At 60.5% G+C, this 18,223-nt stretch overlaps 1 protein-coding gene across 11 annotated transcripts; it reads left to right on the forward strand.

Annotated features, from left to right (window-relative positions):
- Nucleotides 1–92: 92 nt before the first annotated feature.
- On the forward strand, nt 93–16,724 carry CELF6 (CUGBP Elav-like family member 6). Of its 11 annotated transcripts, none has more exons than XM_065076294.1 (13): nt 93–392; nt 4,865–4,947; nt 10,277–10,325; nt 11,731–11,859; nt 11,993–12,072; nt 12,506–12,649; nt 13,091–13,235; nt 13,320–13,469; nt 13,693–13,755; nt 14,234–14,314; nt 14,414–14,557; nt 15,320–15,468; nt 16,561–16,724. In XM_065076294.1, the coding sequence occupies exons 1-12, from the start codon at nt 137–139 to the stop codon at nt 15,445–15,447; spliced, it is 1,452 nt and encodes a 483-aa protein (XP_064932366.1). In that variant the 5' UTR covers nt 93–136; the 3' UTR covers nt 15,448–15,468; nt 16,561–16,724. The 11 variants fall into 11 exon arrangements, with proteins under 11 accessions (XP_064932366.1, XP_064932368.1, XP_064932367.1 ...); XM_065076296.1 differs by having other exon boundaries at nt 14,237–14,314; nt 16,600–16,724; XM_065076295.1 differs by having other exon boundaries at nt 11,734–11,859; nt 16,600–16,724.
- Nucleotides 16,725–18,223: the final 1,499 nt, after the last annotated feature.

Genomic DNA, 18,223 nt, shown 5'->3' on the forward strand with positions numbered 1-18,223 from the left:
CCCCAGAGGCCCGGGCCGAGCCGAGCGGTTCCGAGCGGTTCCGAGCGGCGCCGAGCGGCGCCGAGCGGGGCGGGGCGGGGCGGGGCGGGGCGGCGGGCGCCTCCCGCAGCGGCGGCGGCGGCGGCGGAGCGGGGCCATGGCCGCGGCGGGCAGCGGCGTGGCGGCGGCGGCGGAGGCGGGGGCGGCGTTCAGCACCGCGAACAGCGGCCGGGTGAACGGGCTGAGCCGCCCGCCCGGCGCCATCGCCATGAAGGATCACGACGCCATCAAGCTGTTCGTGGGGCAGATCCCGCGGAACCTGGAGGAGAGCGACCTCAAGCCGCTCTTCGAGGAGTTCGGCCGCATCTACGAGCTCACCGTGCTCAAGGATCGCTTCACCGGCATGCACAAAGGTACGGGGGGCCCTGCGCCCGCCGCCGGGGCGCAGCGGGCAGGGGGTGGAGGTGAGAACCCCAAAGGTTGGGGTTCCCATGAGGTGGGACCCCCTGAGGTGGGGGGACCCCTGAGATGGGGTGTCTGAGATGGTGCACCCAGGTATGGGACACCCTGAGGTGGCGGAGCCCCTGTGGTGGGACCCCCTGAGGTGGGGGAACCCCTGAGATGGGAGCCACTGAGGTGGTCCACCCAGCTATGGGACACCATGAGGTGGGGGGACCCCTAAGGTGGGGATACCTTTGAAACGGGATGTCTGAGATGGTGGACCCAGGTGTGGGACACCCTGAGGTGGGGGAACCCTTGAGATGGGACCCCCTGAGATAGTGCACCTAGGCATGGGACATCCTCAGATGGGGAAGCCCTGAGGTGGGAACTCAGGTATGGGACCCCCTGAGGTGGGGGGACCCCTAAGGTGGGGGAACCCCTGAGATGGGATGTCCTGAGATGGTGGACCCAGGTATGGGACACCCTCAGGTGGGGAACCCCTGAGGTGGTAACCCAGGTATGGGGCACCCCTGAGGTGCTGCACCCTGAGGTGAGGTGCTCCAGAGGTGGGACACTCTGAGGTGGGACATCCCTGATCTGGGTGTACTCATGAGGTGGGACACCCAAGTATGAGGCACCTCTGAGCTGAGATACCTCCGATCTGGAGGTACCCATGAGGTGGGGTGCCCCAGACTGGGTGGGGATACCTCTGGTGAAGGTGCCTCTTGAATTGGGGGCACCCTTGAGGTGGGGCACCCTGAGATGAAGAAACCCCTGAGGTGGATCACCCTGGTGTGGGGGACCTCTGATGTGGGGGCACCCTGGGGCATCCTGGCGTGGAGCACCCCTGAGGGAGGTTACATCTGAGCTGGGATGCACCTAAGGTGGGGCACCCCTAAGATAGTGGGGCCCCTGAGGAGGTCGAAAGTGGATGTATCCATGGGATGGAGACACACACCTGAGGTGAAGGCACCAACCTGGGGCTGGGAGCTGCTGTCCGGATGGCTGTTCAGGGCACCTGCTTGGGTTGTGGGCACCTGTCGGGCCTTGGGGCACCCACATGAGTTTGGGGCACCCCTGGCGTTGGAGCACCCTGGGAATGGAGGCTCCTGCCCGAGATACCAGCACCCACATGTGCTGTGCCCCAGGCTGCTGACACCTGCGGGGGGCAGAGCACCCAGCACCCCGAGCACCACCAAGGTCTTTGTGGAACCCCCTGCCTGTGAGCTGGGGGTCTGCGGTGCCGGACGGGGGTCAGGACACCGCGAGCGTCACCCGGACGGGACCTCGCGCCCCTCCACATGCTGTCACGGAGCTGTGGGCAGCGCCCACTTCGCTGGGACTTTCGGGGAAGCCAAAATTTGGCACTTATGGATGCTGCCACGTCGGTGGCCTATGGCCATGGGGCAGATGAGCAGACTCCTTCGTTCTCAGCATCGCGGCCTTCAAAATATCTCCTGGCGCCTCTAAAGCCGTTTGCGTGCCCTGATCCACGGGATTCGCGCCTCGCCGGGCCTCTCGGTGCTCGCTCCAGCGCAGGCTTCAACCGCTGCGGCCCAGATGCTCGATTTAATTGTGGATGCTCCTCTAATTCGAACATCATCCTCCTTCCTGGCGAGCCTCCGGAGCGGGATCGCTCCCGCGCCAGCCCTCCGGACTGTGGAACGCCCAGGCACCGGCCACATTGTCGCCTGCAGGGAAAACAAAAAGGGGGAAAAAAACAGAGCGGAGAGGAGGAAGCCAACTTGATTACGGATGGTAAACACTGGAAATGGCACCAGGACTGACGTGAGCTGCTGCGCTGACCTCTCCTTTCCACCTGCAGCGGGGCTGATGTTTAACTAGGGGGGATCTTTCCTTGCTCCCCGCAAGGGCAGATGTCCCCAACATCACGTCCCCAACAAGGCAGGCGAGCGGCCCCATCCCTCGGTGTCCCCCCACCCCGCTGCCGTGCTCCCTCTCCTCCCAGGCATGCTGATTGTACTTATTAAGAGTTATTAATACTTAATCAGCTGGCGAATTTAATTGTGCCAATATTAAAAATGCATCAATGTCAATTTTATTCATTAAATATTTACTTTGTTGAAGGGAAACTGTTTTGCTGCTGTTTTAATATCACTTTCAGACGCTTTTGGATGTGACCCCAGCAAATCGGGGGGGAGCCCTCAGGGAGGGAGCAGCACGGTGCCAGCGCAGGGACTTGGGGTGCTCCCGCAGGAACGGGAGAGATGGAGAGGAGAGGACCGGACCCTGTCCCTGGGGCTCGTTTGTCACCAGCAGCTCCAGGCGAGCGAGCGGCTTGGCAGCGTGAGTCAGCGTGGGAAAACCTCGCCCCAGGCGTATTCCCGATTCCTGAAGCGCCGCGATGTTGGAGGAGCCGGAGTTGCCTTCACCACGCGAGTCTCATCCCAAGGAGAAGCGTGGCAGCAGACTGGGATGTGCGGCCTCGACACCTGAAGATCTGCTTCCCGAGGGGCTTCGGCTGTGGCGTTCGCTGGAGCTCAGGGCCGAAGCGCCGCTGCCCACGCACTGCCAGGCTCGCTGCCTGCTCTTGCCTTCCTTCATCCGCCTGCTCCCTTGTCTCTTTTGGATTGAGATCTCCTGCCTCGTTTCGGGGCCGAGCTCTGGCCCTGCTGGTGGCAGTGCCCACTTGGGTGCTGGGGTGATGGGTGCTAGGATGCTGGATGTTGTGGTGCTGGGTGCCATGGTGCCAGGTTCCTGGATGCAATGGTGCAAGGATTCCAGAATGCTGGGTGCCATGGTGCAGGGTATCAGAGTGCCAGGGTACCAGGGTGCAGGATGCTATGGTGCAGAATGCCATGGTGCCAGGTTCCTGGATGCGATGGTGCCACGGTGCTGGGTGCCGGGTGCCATGGTGCCACAGTGCTGGGTGCCATGGTGCTGGGTGTCAGCGTGCCAGAGTGCCAGGATACCAGCGTGCTGGGTGCCAGGGTACCATGGTGCCACAGTGCTGGGTGCCATGGTGTTGGGTGTCAGATTGCCAGGGTGCCAGGATACCAGGGTGCTGGGTGCCAGGGTGCCAGGATGCTGTGGTGCTGGGTGCCAGGGTGCTGGATGCTATGGTGCCAGGGTGCTGGATGCCATGGTGGTAGGGTGCTGGATGCCATGGTGCCAGGGTGCTGGATGCCAGGATGCCATGGTGCCAGGTGCTGGATGCCAGCAGGCCAGAATGCTGGGTACCAGGATGCTATGGTGCTGGGTGTCAGAGAGCCAGGATGCCAGGATGCTGTGGTGCTGGGTGCCAGGGTGCTGGATGCGATGGTGCCAGGGTGCCATGGTATGTCAGAGTGCCAGGGTGCCAGGATAGCAGAGTGGTGAGTGCCAGGGTGCTGGATGTCAGGGTGCCGGAGTCCTGGATGCCATGATGCCATGGTGTTGGATGCCAGGATGCCATGGTGCCATGGTGCTGCGTGCCAGGGTTCCAGCGTACCAGAATGCTGAGTGCCAGGATGCTGTGGTGCTGGGTGCTAGGGTGCTGGATGCCATGGTGCTAGGATGCTGGATGCAATGATGCCACGGTGCTGGGTGCCATGGTGCTGGGTGTCAGAGTGCCAGGGTGCCAGGATACCAGGGTGCTGGGTGCCAGAGTGCTGGATGCAATGGTGCCAGCATGCTGGGTGCCAGGGTGCCATGGTGCCAAAGTGCTGGGTGCCATGGTGTTGGGTGTCAGATTGCCAGGGTGCCAGGATACCAGGGTGCTGGGTGCCAGGGTGCCAGGATGCTGGATGCAATGGTGCCAGGGTGCTGCATGCCATGATGCCAGGGTGCTGGATGCCAGCAGGCCAGAATGCTGGGTACCAGGATGCTATGGTGCTGGGTGTCAGAGTGCCAGGGTGCAAGGATGCTGTGGTGCTGGATGCCATCATGCCAGGGTGCTGGATGCGATGGTGCCAGGGTGCCATGGTATGTCAGAGTGCCAGGGTGCCAGGATAGCAGAGTGGTGAGTGCCAGGGTGCTGGATGTCAGGGTGCCAGAGTCCTGGATGACATGGTGCTGTGGTGCTGGATGCCAGGATGCCATGGTGCTGGATGCCATCGTGCCAGGGTGCTGGATGCAATGGTGCCATGGTGCTGGGTGTCAGGGTGCCAGGATACCAGGCTGCTGGGTGCCAGGATGCTGGATGCCACAGTGGCAGGGTGCTGGATGTCAGGGTGCCAGAGCCCTGGATGCCAGGGTGCCCCGGTGCTTCATGCCAAGTTCCTGCATGCAATGGTGCCAGGATGCTGGGGCGCTGGCTGTTAGGGTGCCAGGATACTGGATGCCACAGTACCAGGGTGCTGGATGCCACAGTACCAGGGTGCTGCTGGGTGCCAGAGTGCCAAGACACCCCAGTGCAATATTAGCCGTGCCGCCAGCTCTCGGCATGCCCAGGCTTTGCGGCAGCGCCGGGCTGGACACTGACCCCATCTCTCCATCTCCACAGGCTGTGCCTTCCTCACCTACTGCGCCCGCGACTCGGCCCTGAAGGCGCAGAGCGCCCTGCACGAGCAGAAGACACTGCCGGGGGTAAGTGACACCGGGGGGCTGGGGTGAGCTGGGGGGGGACGGTGACACCTGCTCAGGCTGCAGGTGCAGGAGCTGCTCCAGTGGCCGCAAACCGAGGCATTGATTTTCCTGCCTCCCGCGTGCTGTTGTGCTTTCTGTGGGCTCCGACCTCCCGAGCTTAACAAAGTGAAAATAAATATTTAATTATTCGCCTAAATAAAAATCAATAGGGCCGCTGGTTGGCTGGGGAAAGCGCCGGGGCCCGTAAATATCAATCTCTGCATCGGGTGTGTGGAGCTGATGCGGCAGGGGGGGAAGTTGGCGGGGACGTGGCTTCCTGAGCCGCGCTCTCAGTGGGGGTGCTGTGCATCAGTAGGTTTAAGAGTTAACAGCCTAAAGAGGTGCAGGGTCAGGCTTTCCTGTGTCCCCTTCTCATCGCACACCCCTATGTGTTTGCACACGCACATGTGAAGCGTCTGGCTGCTGGAGCTGATCCCTCCTCACCCTGCACCCCGGCAAGGGTTGTGCACAGGGGTGACGTGTGCGAGCACGCGCCTGCACGTGGGTGTGAGTGTGCATGGCTGGGGGACACGGCCGCAGCTCCCCAGTGTGTGCACAGCCTCTGCTTGTGCTCACACCCCTGTGTGCTCACTCCTCTGTGCTTGTGCACACCCCTATAGCCTTGCACACCCCTCCATGCTTGTGCACACTCTCTAGAGCTGTGCTCACACCCCTATAGCTATGCTCACACCCTGGTAGCTGTGCACACACCCCTATATCTGGGCTCACCCCTATATTTGTGCACACCCTTATATCTGTGCACACCCCTATGGCTGTGCTCACACCCCTATAGCTGTGCACACCCCTATAACCATGCTCATATCCCTATATTTCTGCACACCCCTATAGCTGTGCTCACACCCCTATAGCTGTGCTCACACCCCGATAGCTGTGCACACCCCTATAACTGTGCACAGCCCTATAACTGTGCACACACACCTATATCTGTGCACACCCCTATATCTGTGCTCACACTCCTATATTTGTGGTCACCCCTATAGCTGTGCGTGCTCCTATAGCTGTGCTCACCCCTATAGCTGTGCACACACCCCTATATTTGTGTACACCCCTATAGCTGCACTCACACCCCTATAGCTGTACTCACACCCCTAGATCTTTACTCACCCCTACATCTGTGCTCACCCCTATAGCTGTGCTCACTCCTATATTTGTGCACACCCTTATAGCTGTGCATGCCCCTATAGCTGTGCTCACCCCTATATTTGTGCTCACTTCTATAGCTGTGCTCACCCCTATAGCTGTGCTCACACCCCTATAGCTGTGCTCACCCCTATAGCTGTGCACACCACTATAGCTGTGCTCACCCCTATAGCTGTGTTCACCCCTATAGCTGTGTTCACTCCTATAGCTGTGTTCACCCCCCTATAACTGTGCACACCACTATAGCTGTGCTCACCTCTATGTCTGTGCACACACCCCTATAGCTGTGTTCACCCCTATAGTTGTGCTCACCCCTATAGCTGTGTTCACCCCCCTATAGCTGTGCACACCACTATAGCTGTGCTCACCTCTATGTCTGTGCACACACCCCTATAGCTGTGCTCACCCCTATAGCTGTGCTCACCCCCCTATAGCTGTGCTTACCCCCCTATAGCTGTGCTTTCCCCTCTATAGCTGTGCACACCACTATAGCTGTGCTCACCCCTGTGTCTGTGCACACACCCGATACCTGTGTTCACCCCTATAGCTGTGCACACTCCTATAGCTGTGCTCACCCCCGTATAGCTGTACTCACCCCTATAGCTGTGCTTACCCCCATATATCTGTGCACACCACTATAGCTGTGCTCACACCTATATCTGTGCACATACCTCGATAGCTGTGTTCACCCCTATAGCTGTGCTCACTCCTATAGCTGTGCTCACCCCCCTATAGCTGTGCACACCACTGTAGCTGTGCTCACCCCTGTGTCTGTGCACACACCCCTATCTGTGCTCACCCCTGTAGCTGTGCTGACCCCCCTCACTCCGCGCTCCGAGTCCCCCCATCCCGTCCAGGCCCCGCCCCCGAAGCGGGGCGCGGGGGGGCGTGTCCACCCGCTGGAGGGGGCGTGTCCCTCCTCAAGCCCCCGCCCCTCGGCTCGGCCCGGCCCGGCTCGGCCCGGCTCGGCTGCGGCTGCTCCGCCCCCCGGCCCCGCCCCCCGCGCGCCGCTGCGCGAGCCGAGCCCAGCCGAGTCGGGCCGGACCGAGCCGAACCGCCTCGGGTGGAGCCGGAGCCGAACCGAACCGAACCGAACCGCAGCCGAGCCGAGCCGAGCCGAGCCGGGCTGGGCCGGGCCGGTCATGCAGCTGCCGCAGGTGCCGGCGCCGGGGCCGCGGCCGCCCGTGCTGTGGGTACCCGCCGGGTCCAAGATCCTCTGCATCGAGGTAGGGCCCCGCCTTTGTCTGCCGCGGCTCGGCCCGGCCCGGGGCGTCCGCGGGGTGCGGGGGTCTGCACTGGGGGGAGGTTTGCGTGATGGTGAGGGGGTGTATCCACACCCAGGGATGCGGGGTGTTGCTGGGGAGGGTGTATCTGCACACAAGAGTGAGGGGGTGTTGGCAAGGGGGGCTATTTGCACGCAGGGATGGGGGTGTGAATGGCTGTGTCGGTGAGGAGGGTGCACCTGCACCCACGGGTGGGGGTGTTGCTGAGGAGGGTGGATCTGCACCCACGGGTGATAGGGTGCTGCTGAGGAGGGTGGATCTGCACCCAGGGGTGGGGGGTGTTGGCAGGGGGTGTCTGTGCACCCCAGGCTGCCGTGTGATGATGAGCAGGGTGTATTTGCCAGCAGGTCTGGGGTGTGCACACGCCCGTGTGGGTGAAGAGGGTGTATCTGCACCCGGGGCCGGGTTGTGTGGTTGTGCGTTGGCTGCAGGGTGTGTTTTTCCACCCTGGGTCTGTGTGTCTGCTCGCAGGTGTGCGTGGGGCTGTGCTGGGGGGGCTGGCAGGGGTGGGTGGGCCCACCCTGGGTGGTGGTGGGTGTGTAGGTGAAGACGGTGTATCTGCACCCCGGGTGTTTGTGTGTACGGGTGTTGCATGGGCACCCACATTGTCAGGGCCTGGTGGGGGGGCTGGCTGGGTGTCTGTGGGCGGTGGTGTCCGTCTGTCTGCACAGGGCCGTCGGGTGCCCACCCTGTGGCCGTGATGGGGAAACTGAGGCAAGGGGCGTCATGTCCCTGCCCAGCAGGGGTGGCGGTGCCGACTGTGCGCCCGCGGTTGTGTCCCTGTGGTGGTGCGGGGTGCATAGCCGTGGGTGCTGTGCGGGTGTGTGGGTGTGAGGATGATGTGCGGGTGTCGGGGTGTTGTGTGTGGGTGTACCCGGGGCTGGGTGTGCAGTCGTGCTGGGGTGTGTGTGTGTCTGTGTGTGGGTGCGAGTGTGTGGCTGTGTAGGTGTGCGGTTGTGTGGGGGGGTGGCAGATGCTGTGGGGCTGTATGGGACGCGTGGTTGTGTGTGCAGGGTGGTTGTGGAGCGGTGTGACTGTGCCCAGGCCATCTCGTGTCCCCCAGGGCTTGGCAGGGTGTTCCTGCGATGGGTGGCTGCCTGTACCCCAGCGCCTGTTTCCCTGCAGCAGGGGTTGGCTGCCTGGGGACCCCTAGGGTGATGGGGACACTAGGTTACCATGGGCACCCGTGTCACCTGGCACCTCCGTCTCAGCTCATTCGGATGCATGGTGGTTTGTTGGCTCCTCCGGCTGTTGGGTGCAAGGAGGGTGACACCAAGGAAGGAGCGATGGCCAGAAGTGACCCTGTGCCCTGGGGCTGGCTCTCCTCAATGCCCCATTGGGCGCTCCTGATTTGGGTGACAGTGCCCGAGGCGGTTTGGCAACCGGTGGTGACCCCCTGGGGCTGTAGCACCCGGGTGGTTTGGCTGTGGGGCTCTATGGGGCACCCACGGGTACTGGGACACCCCAGGCAGGTTCTCCTGTGACCCTGGGGCATGCAAGGATGTGTGTGTGGGACATGGGTGTGAATTAGGGGGTGGGTGACTTTGTGGGCACTGAACACCCCGTTGTGGGTGTGGGGTGATACCAGGGGTGCCAAAACCCCTGTTTTGGGGTGTCCGGAGGCCGGAGCGGTTTCTCCCCAGGGTAGGTTAGCCAGTCCCTGAGGCCTGACATTTATAAACATCAGCTGCTCCCGGAGAATCAATACGGTTTAATAACCGGCGAGCGGAGACGGGAGACACATCAAAATGACACTCTGCGGCTCCGTAAATGTTATTCTAAATCATCCTCGCCGGGTTTATTACATTAAACATACAGCAGCGGGCACGGGAAATTTATTCCATCAAAGGCCATCACGCTGGCAAATGGGACTGGTGGGTTTGCGGGGGGGGGGGCAGCCCCCCCACCCCCAAAAACAGGGTCCCTCCTCCTGGTCACGACAAGATGAGGGGGATGTTGGTCCCAGGGGTCTCCGTGCTGGGTTTGGGCTGAGCTGGCTCCTGCCATGGCGCAGGGGTTGGGGTGGATGTTTGGGTGACACGATGGGTGACGCGAGGGCAGGCAGGTGGCCCTGCGTCCCTCGGTGTCACCTCCCGGCTCCTGAGGACCTGGTCCCCTCCCCGGAGCATCCCTGGCTCGGTGCTGACATTTCTCCTTGCGTTTCCCTGGAGACGAGGCAGTTGCTGTGGAAACCTCCCTCCTCTTCTTCCTTCACCATCCTCATCCTCACCCCGGAGCGAGGGGGGCTGGAAACTGGTGTTGCCCCCACCCACCCCCTAGATTTGGGGGTGCGCAGGAGTCACCCCGGGGTGTGGGTCCACGCCCGCGCGTGTCTCCATGTCCCTGTGCGCGCACACCCGCCTCATCATGCGTGACATCCCGCCGTTGCCGTGACGACCCCATCGAGCACATGGCTCGGGCGCCGCAGCATCGCGGGGGGAAGCACGCTTGTTGCCGTGGAAACGGCCATAATTGTAGCGTTTTTCGGCTAAAAGAGGGGAAAAAAGGAGGGGGAGAGAGGAGGAGAAATGGCTCCGTGGGGCAGCGGGCCAGAGACGTCAGCACCGGCCCGGCGTGTCCTGCCGCACACCCGTCTCACGCCTGTAGGTACACACGCATGGCAGGAGGCCGAAATTGGGTGAGAATTGGGAAAAACGGAGAGTGATGGCAGTGCTGCTGGAGGGGCCAGGGCTGGCCGGGCGCTGCTGCCGCCTCTGCAGCCCTTTGCAGTCCAGGAACGCGGGCGGGCGGCCAGCGGTGGCACCGGGTACCCCTTGTTCCCCACGGAAAGGGTCCGGCGGGGGTGCAGGACCAGCTCTGACCTCCCTCCCCCTTGTGTGTTGCAGATGAACCGCCCCATCCAGGTGAAGCCGGCCGACAGCGAGGGCCGAGGAGGTAGGTCCCCCCTTCCCCGGCCGCCTCGCGTGGGCAGGGGGTGCAGGGCCACCCAGGGGATGATGGGGGACGCAGCGGCATCGCAAGGGCTGTGGCGGGGAGGTTGGTTTGCGGAGACAAGGAGCTGCCTGCGCCGGTGGCACCTGAACGTGAGCGCAGAGCAAAGGTGGTGGCGGCTCTCCCTGCCCAGCCGGGCCTGACATCATGCTCAGAATGTTGTGATGTCATTCTGAGAACATCGTGACATCACGCTGACAACGTCATGACATCACGCCGAGAAAGTCCCGATGTCACCCCGATAGCATCCTGCCGTCACGCCAGGCAGAGCGCCTGTCAAGCCGTTCTCCGCCAGCCCCTTCGTCAACCGAACAACCTAGTTACCATCCCGGCGCTGCCTGTGGGGACCCCGGCGCGTTGGGGTGCAGGAGGTGGCCGCATGTGGCCTCAGTCCCCCAAATTCCCCGTGGGGATTTGCTGCTCGCAAGGCTGCGGTGATAATTTGGGTGAAACTGCAAGAATCAGATCAAACCGGCGGTGCTGCCAGGACGTGCGGCACCTCGCGGGGCCGCGTGTGCTCGGCCGGGGTGAATATCCCCCTTTTCCAAACACGTTATTCACCGCAGCGCAAGCCGGTCCTGGCACGTCCCAGAGGGACACGGCAAATAAATTACCCACTTACTGAGCGTAATTGGTGAAGGATTAAAAATCAATGGGCGAGCTCGGGCGCCCGGCTCCGGCCCCCTGGCCCGGGAGGCGACGCTCACCCGCCGAACCCGCTCTCCCGGCCGCCTGAGCCGGGAGATGGTTTATGTTTAACTAGACAACGCACCAGCCCTATTCCCTTAACTAATTTTCCCGGTACCTTAACGGACAGAGCATTAATCGTCTCCTGCCATTATTTATTTATTTCCCCAGCAACGCTCCTGACAGGGGCACCTTATTTTCTTTGTCAAATGCCATTAGCGCGCGGCAGGAGCGCGCAGCCGCGCAAGACAGATGCTGGTAATAATCATGAAATTCTCATTATTTACTCTCCCTTCTCTCGTGTTGGGGTTATTTATGTCCCCTGGGCACGGCCGGAGGCTGCGGTTTATTCTGCGAGTCGATCGTACCGAGGCGATCGCCACTGATTTTTGTGGGCTCCCTTTGTTTGCCGGGGGAGCCGGTTCCTCCAGACCTGGGAAAATCCCCAGCTCCGGTCCCTCAAGCGGGAACCGGCTCTTCCCAAGTGATTTCCCTGCAGGAGAGGTTCTCCCACCCCGAGCGTTTTGTCGGATGGAGGTGATGAACCCCGCGCGCTCGCCGCCGGGGCGGCACCGCTCCCTCCTTCCCCTCCCCGCGCCGTTCGCAAACCGGGGCCGGTGGGGGACATCCCGCTCTCCGACCGGCTCGGTTTTGTTTTCAGAAGACAGGAAGCTCTTTGTGGGGATGCTGGGGAAGCAGCAGAGCGAGGATGACGTCCGGCGCCTCTTTGAGCCCTTTGGCCAGATTGAGGAGTGCACCATCCTGCGAGGCCCCGACGGAGCCAGCAAAGGTGGGTTTTGGGGAGCTGGGGGAGCACCCCATGGCTGCCGGCACCCGTGGGGACGTGGTAATGGCCGTTTGGGCAGCGCAGGGTGCCGCAGCAGCCGAATCCAAGCTCTCCCACGTCCCCTCTCTGCCCTCAGGTTGTGCCTTTGTGAAGTACGGCAGCCACGCCGAGGCGCAGGCGGCCATCACCAGCCTGCACGGCAGCCAGACCATGCCGGTGAGTGCCAGGCCCTGCCCCGCGCAACCCCGTGCTGCCCGCCTAATCCAATCACCGGCTAATTTGATCCTCTAATTGGATCAAAATCCTGCAGCCCGGCAATTTGTTGGCTGCATCACCCCGAGGTTCGTCCTCGCCAGGGTGGGTGCGCGGGGCTAATTCCCCCCGCGCTGGAGAAAGGGGCTGCTTAATTAACGTTGAAGGTCAGAATTGTGAACGAGGAGGGGGAAAAGGAAACAGAGGTCAGGGAGCCGCCGCCAGGGAGAAAAAACAGCTATAATTAAACCTTGCATCGATTGCTGGTCGCTGCTGCCAAACCGGCAGCATCCCCAGGGCTGAGGATGCTGCAGCAGCTGAGAGCCAGCGCGTCCCTCCCCAGAACGGGGGGACATTTGGGGTGCCCCCATCAGCCTCATCTTCCCCCAAATCTCAGGGCGCCTCGTCCAGCCTGGTGGTGAAGTTTGCGGACACGGATAAGGAGAGGACCCTGCGGCGGATGCATCAGATGGCCGGGCAGCTGGGCATCTTCAACCCCATGACCATCCAGTTCGGCGCCTACGGGGCCTACACGCAAGCGGTAGGAGCGGGCGCAGCTGGGACCTGGGGGGTTTGGGGAGCCCCGTGTTTGCGGGGAAGCCGGTTTTGCCTGTGAAAGCCCCCATGGGATTGTAGCACTGCCAGTCAGGGTTGGTTTGTCCCAATTTGGGGACACAACAGAGGGATTCACCTCCTGAGGTGGGGGCAGCGTGGCTGGAGGGTGCATCCATCCCAAATATTTTACTGTCACCTACACCTCGTCATATTTTAGTGTCCCCATCTGGGGACACAACAGAGGGATTCCCCACCGAGGTGCGGGTGGTGTGGCTGGAGGGTGCATCCATTCCAAATATTTTAGCGTCACCTCGTCCTGTCCCCGCGTCCGGCAGCGGGTGGTGTTCGTCCCTCGGAGCGCGGGTGCTGATTTATCCTCCCCGCCTCTCGCTCCCTTTCCCCTTTTCCCCTGTTTTGTCCCCTTCAGATCATGCAGCAGCAGGCGGCCCTGATGGCAGCAGCGCAGGGGACCTGCCTGAACCCCATGGCCGCCATTGCCGCTGCCCAGATGCAGCAGATGGCCGCCTTCAATGTCAGCGGGCTGGTGGCCGCCCCCCTCACCCCCTCTTCAGGTACCACCCCTCTGTTTTCCCCCCATCCTGCTCACCATCCTCACGGGGGTTGTTTCCAGCGCTGACACCCCCCCCGTCCCGCAGGTACGAGCACCCCCCCCGGCATCAGCACGGCGCCGGTGCCCAGCATCGCAGCGCCCATCGGGGTGAACGGCTTCAGCCCGCTGCCACCGCAGAGCAACGGGCAGCCCGCCTCCGAGCCCATCTACACCAACGGCATCCACCCCTACCCAGGTAGCCCCCCTCGCAGCCCCCCAGGGGGTCCCCCAAACCCACATTGGGGCTGGGAGAGCGCAGCAGGCTCCCCATTGAAATCCCTCCTCTCGTAGCATAGCTGGTGCGCTCGGCTCCCATGGAATGAAACGGGGGGAGCAGCTCTGCGCCCCCGCAGCGGCGCCCTCCCTCATCCCCGCGTTTCTCCTCCTGATTTTCCTCCTCCCGTCTTTTCTCTTCCCAGCTCAAAGCCCCACGGTGGCGGATCCCCTCCAGCAAGCCTACGCGGGCATGCAGCACTATGCAGGTCTCCAGCTTCGCTTTGCACCTTCTTCCCTCTCTCCCCTCTTTGCTCCTCACTCTTATTTTTCTGGGGGGGAACTGAACATCACTTTGGGGTTGAACCGCAGGACTGGGGCACAGATTAACGTGGTGAGCACGGTGCTGTCCCCTGGCAGGAGCTTCGGGGCAGCGGTCGTTTAGTTAGGAGCGCTAACAGCCATTTTCAGCTTTGCAATAGAAAATCAAGTTTTGCACCCCAAATTTGTTTTTTTCAACCAAAAGTGCTGGATTTCCTCAACCTTGAGGCTGTGCTGCCAACACCCCTCCTGGGAGAGCCCTTCCCACATCCCCGGGTTTTTGGGAGGCTGGGGCCTTGCAGGGGTGGGAGGGACAGAGCCAGCAGCCCCGGGGGCGGGAGAGCCACCTCCACGGAGGGTGACGACGGGGACATCCCCGTCCCCAGCCCTTCCCGGGGGTCTCAGCCCCGCGTTTCTCTCTCCCAGCAGCGTATCCCGCCGCCTATGCGCCCATCAGCCAAGCCTTCCCCCAGCAAGCGCCCATCATCCCGCAGCAGCAGCGAGAAGGTGAGGGGTTGTGGGGGTGACCCGGCGGCTCCTCGCTGCCCGCCCGGGGTGTCCCCCGCCTCGCGGCTGACGTCCGGCTGTCCTTTGTGTGTCACCCAGGTCCCGAAGGCTGTAACCTGTTTATTTATCACCTGCCCCAGGAGTTCGGGGACGCGGAGCTCACGCAGATGTTCTTGCCTTTCGGCAATGTCATCTCTGCCAAAGTCTTTGTGGACCGTGCCACCAACCAGAGCAAGTGCTTTGGTGAGTCCCGCTGGGTGGCTGTCCCCGATGTCCCATCTCGAGGGTCTGTCTGTCCCTGATGTCCCATTTTGAGGGTCCGTCTGTTTCTGAAGGCCCAGCCCGGGGCTCCAACGTGCTGGATCAACTTGTCTGTCTGTCCCAGGGCAGTTTTTTTCCCACACCGTGCCAGGACAGAAGGACGTACCTTCCTACTGTCCCCTGTGTCCCCAGCCCAGCCTGGAGAGGACTGGCCACCACTTGTCACCCCCATATCTGCTCACATCGCCAAGTGCCACCGCTTCCACCAGACCTGTCACCATAGTGTCTCGGTAGCCCTTGTCACCTTGGTGGCCCCACAAATCACATCACCCTGGTGTCCCCAGACCTTGTCGCCCTGGTGTCAGCATCGATCTGCAAACCCTGTCATCCAGGTGTCCCCTGAGCCCACAGATCCTGGTGTCCCCACCGTCCTGCTCACCTTGGTGTCCCTGTCACTTTCATAGACCCTGTCACCCCAGTGTCCCCACAAATCCCATCACCTTAGTGTCCGTGCAGACCAATCCAGTGTCCCTGTGGACCCTCTGGTGTCCTCACAGGTCCTGTCACCTCGATGTCGCTGCAGACCCTCGTGTCCCCAAAGGTGCCATCATCCCATCACCTTGGGGCTCCACCTGAGGCTGCCCACAGGAGCATCCTATGGGATTTCCATAATTTTGAGGCACAGCAGCAACTTGGGATGCTGATGGTGACAAGCTCCTCTGTCGCCCTGTCCCTTGTCCCCAGGTTTCGTCAGTTTTGACAATCCGACGAGCGCTCAGGCAGCCATTCAGGCCATGAACGGCTTCCAGATCGGCATGAAGAGGCTAAAAGTCCAGCTAAAGCGGCCAAAAGATGCCAACAGGCCCTACTGACCCCTGCTGCGCTGCGGAGAGGTGAGCGGGGATGGAGGGGACCCTGTGGCTGGCCCCTGGGCTGGCCCGAGGCAGCAAAGGGGACGCGTGTTGCCAAGAAACGTCCTCAAGTGTGTGTGGAAGTTTCTGTGCCCGGGAGCTCTGCGAGTGTGGTTCAAACTGGGGATTGGGTCCCTACATCCCTTCCTTCCCTCCATCCTTTTGTCCCTCCCTCCCTCTCTCTGTCCCTCTCTCCATCCCTTTCTCCCTCCGTCCCTTCCCTTCTGTCCTTCCCTCCGTCCCTTTTCCCTTCCCTTCCCTTCCCTTCCCTTCCCTTCCCTTCCCTTCCCTTCCCTTCCCTTCCCTTCCCTTCCCTTCCCTTCCCTTCCCTTCCCTTCCCTTCCCTTCCCTTCCCTTCCCTTCCCTTCCCTTCCCTTCCCTTCCCTTCCCTTCCCTTCCCTTCCCTTCCCTTCCCTTCCCTTCCCTTCCCTTCCCTTCCCTTCCCTTCCCTTCCCTTCCCTTCCCTTCCCTTTTTCCCTCCTGTCCTTCCCTCCATCCCTCCCCTCTGCTCCGTCCTTTTCATTCATCCCTTCCCTCCATCCCTTCCTGTCTGTCCTTCCCTCCATCCCTTCCTGTCTGTCCTTCCCTCCATCCCTTCCTGTCTGTCCTTTCCTCCATCCCTTCCTGTCTGTCCTTTCCTCCATCCCTTCCTGTCTGTCCTTTCCTCCATCCCTTCCTGTCTGTCCTTTCCTCCATCCCTTCCTGTCTGTCCTTCCCTCCATCCCTTCCTGTCTGTCCTTCCCTCCATCCCTTCCTGTCTGTCCTTTCCTCCATCCCTTCCTGTCTGTCCTTTCCTCCATCCCTTCCTGTCTGTCCTTTCCTCCATCCCTTCCTGTCTGTCCTTCCCTCCATCCCTTCTCTTCTGTCCTTCCCTCCATCCATTACCTCCGTCCCTTTTTTTGTCCTTTCCCTCTGTCCTTCCCTCCATCCTTCCCTCTCTTTCCTCCATCCCTTCCTCTGTCCCTCCGTCTGTCCTTTCCCTCCCTTCCCTCCTCCATCCCAGCACCCAGACCCAGTCCCACTCCCACAGCAGGGTCTGGGAGTCCCTCTCACGGCCCCGTCGCTGTTTTGCAGGTCGAGGGTCCCTCTCACGGCCCCGTCGCTGTTTTGCAGGTCGGGCGTCCCGCGGTGTCTGACGACTTTCCCCTTCCCCACGTGCAGTATCCAACCCTGTAACTCTCTTTCTTTGCACCGCGTCCCGGAGGAGGAAGAGGAGGAGAGAGCAGTGAAGAAGAGAGCCGTTCTGGTCGTAGCTTTCCTTTTTTGATTTACTTTTGAAACATTTTTGTCCCGAACCGGTCTTGTTTGTTACCCAACGGGAACGAGAGAGCGAGGAGGAGAGCGATGTGACACCGGGACTGAGATTGGCCACCGGGACTCACCGAATCCCTCACCGGGAGAAGGGAGCGCGGCTCTGGGCAGCCGGGATACGATTACCTTGGGGTTTTTTTGTGTCTTTTTTTTAATTTAAAGCACTCATTTGCTGCTACCGATTTCCCAGGAGAAACGAGGATAAAAGAGGCTCCAAACGGATTCTTAAACCAAAGCTGGTGAGACGGGACCAGCCTCGGGCGCTTCACCTGGAGGATGCTTGTTTGGAAGGAAAGGAAGAAAAGGAAACAGCAAGATTTTAATTTTCCCCGCGTTGGGAAAGAAAACAAAAGGCTCAAAGGATGTTGGACTTATAGAAGATATATATAAATAAGTAAATATATATATATATATCCCATGGAGCAGGGCAGCGGGACACGCGCTTCCCCTGCTTGTCACTGGCACAGGGACATAGGATTACTTGTTTCAGAGTCATATCATTCCTTAGAGTTTAGGGACCAAAGGACTATTGCTTTTTTTAAATATATCTATAAATAAATTAATTTAAAAAAAAACAACAACAAAAAAACAACAAAAAAAAAACCTAAATAAAAACAAAACACACACACACAAAAAAAAAATGGGAAGAAAGAGAAGAAAAAAACCAAACGAATTTAAAAGGTTGAGAAGAAAAAACCTCGGGCGTTAAGAGGTTTCCTAGAGGGCTCGGTTTCGGGGGGCTCAAGGGCTCGGTTTTGGGGATAGGGGGGTTGAGGGGGGTTTTCGGGGGTGCGGCGGCTCCCCCAGCCCCGCGGCCCAGGCGGGGGACTCACGCTGGTCACAGAAACCCCTCGGTCGCTGCCGCGAGGGGGCGAAGCGATTGCGGTTCTTGGCGTTTTCGGTCGGGTTTGGGGGGGTTTTTTGGGGCTTTATTTTTTTTTTTTCAGCCAAAAAAAGAAAAAAAAGAGAAAAAAATAAGAGAAAAAAAAAAATAATGTGAGGTTTCGGCAGAAACGAAGCGAAGCGAAATAAACTTATTTTGTCAAAATCGTCACCTTGGTTGGTTCTTTGGAGCAATATCCGCCGCCTCCCACCGCCCGGGTCCTCCCGAACATCCGCTGGGAATTTGGTGAAGCCAAGAGAGCAGTGTGGGCTTCTCTTTTTATTTGTTTTCTTCCAAAAATTGCCCTTTTCTAGAGGATTTTACCGGAGGAACTTTGGCTGTTCCCTCCGCTGTGTCCCCCATGAACGTCCCTTTGCGCCCAACCCGCTGGCGAGCGGCTGCAGTGAAGCATCGTGATTCATTTCTTTGTATTTAAAGAAGGGGGGAAAAGCCCCAAAACCCACAAATGGAAGCAAAATAACGGGGTAGCTGGCAGGGTGGGTGCTGGGGGGTTGGGTTTGGGTGGCCTTGGGAACAGCTGGA

This window comes from Columba livia, chromosome 11, assembly GCF_036013475.1.
Source record: "Columba livia isolate bColLiv1 breed racing homer chromosome 11, bColLiv1.pat.W.v2, whole genome shotgun sequence".
In the NCBI taxonomy this organism is placed as follows: Eukaryota; Metazoa; Chordata; class Aves; order Columbiformes; family Columbidae; genus Columba; species Columba livia.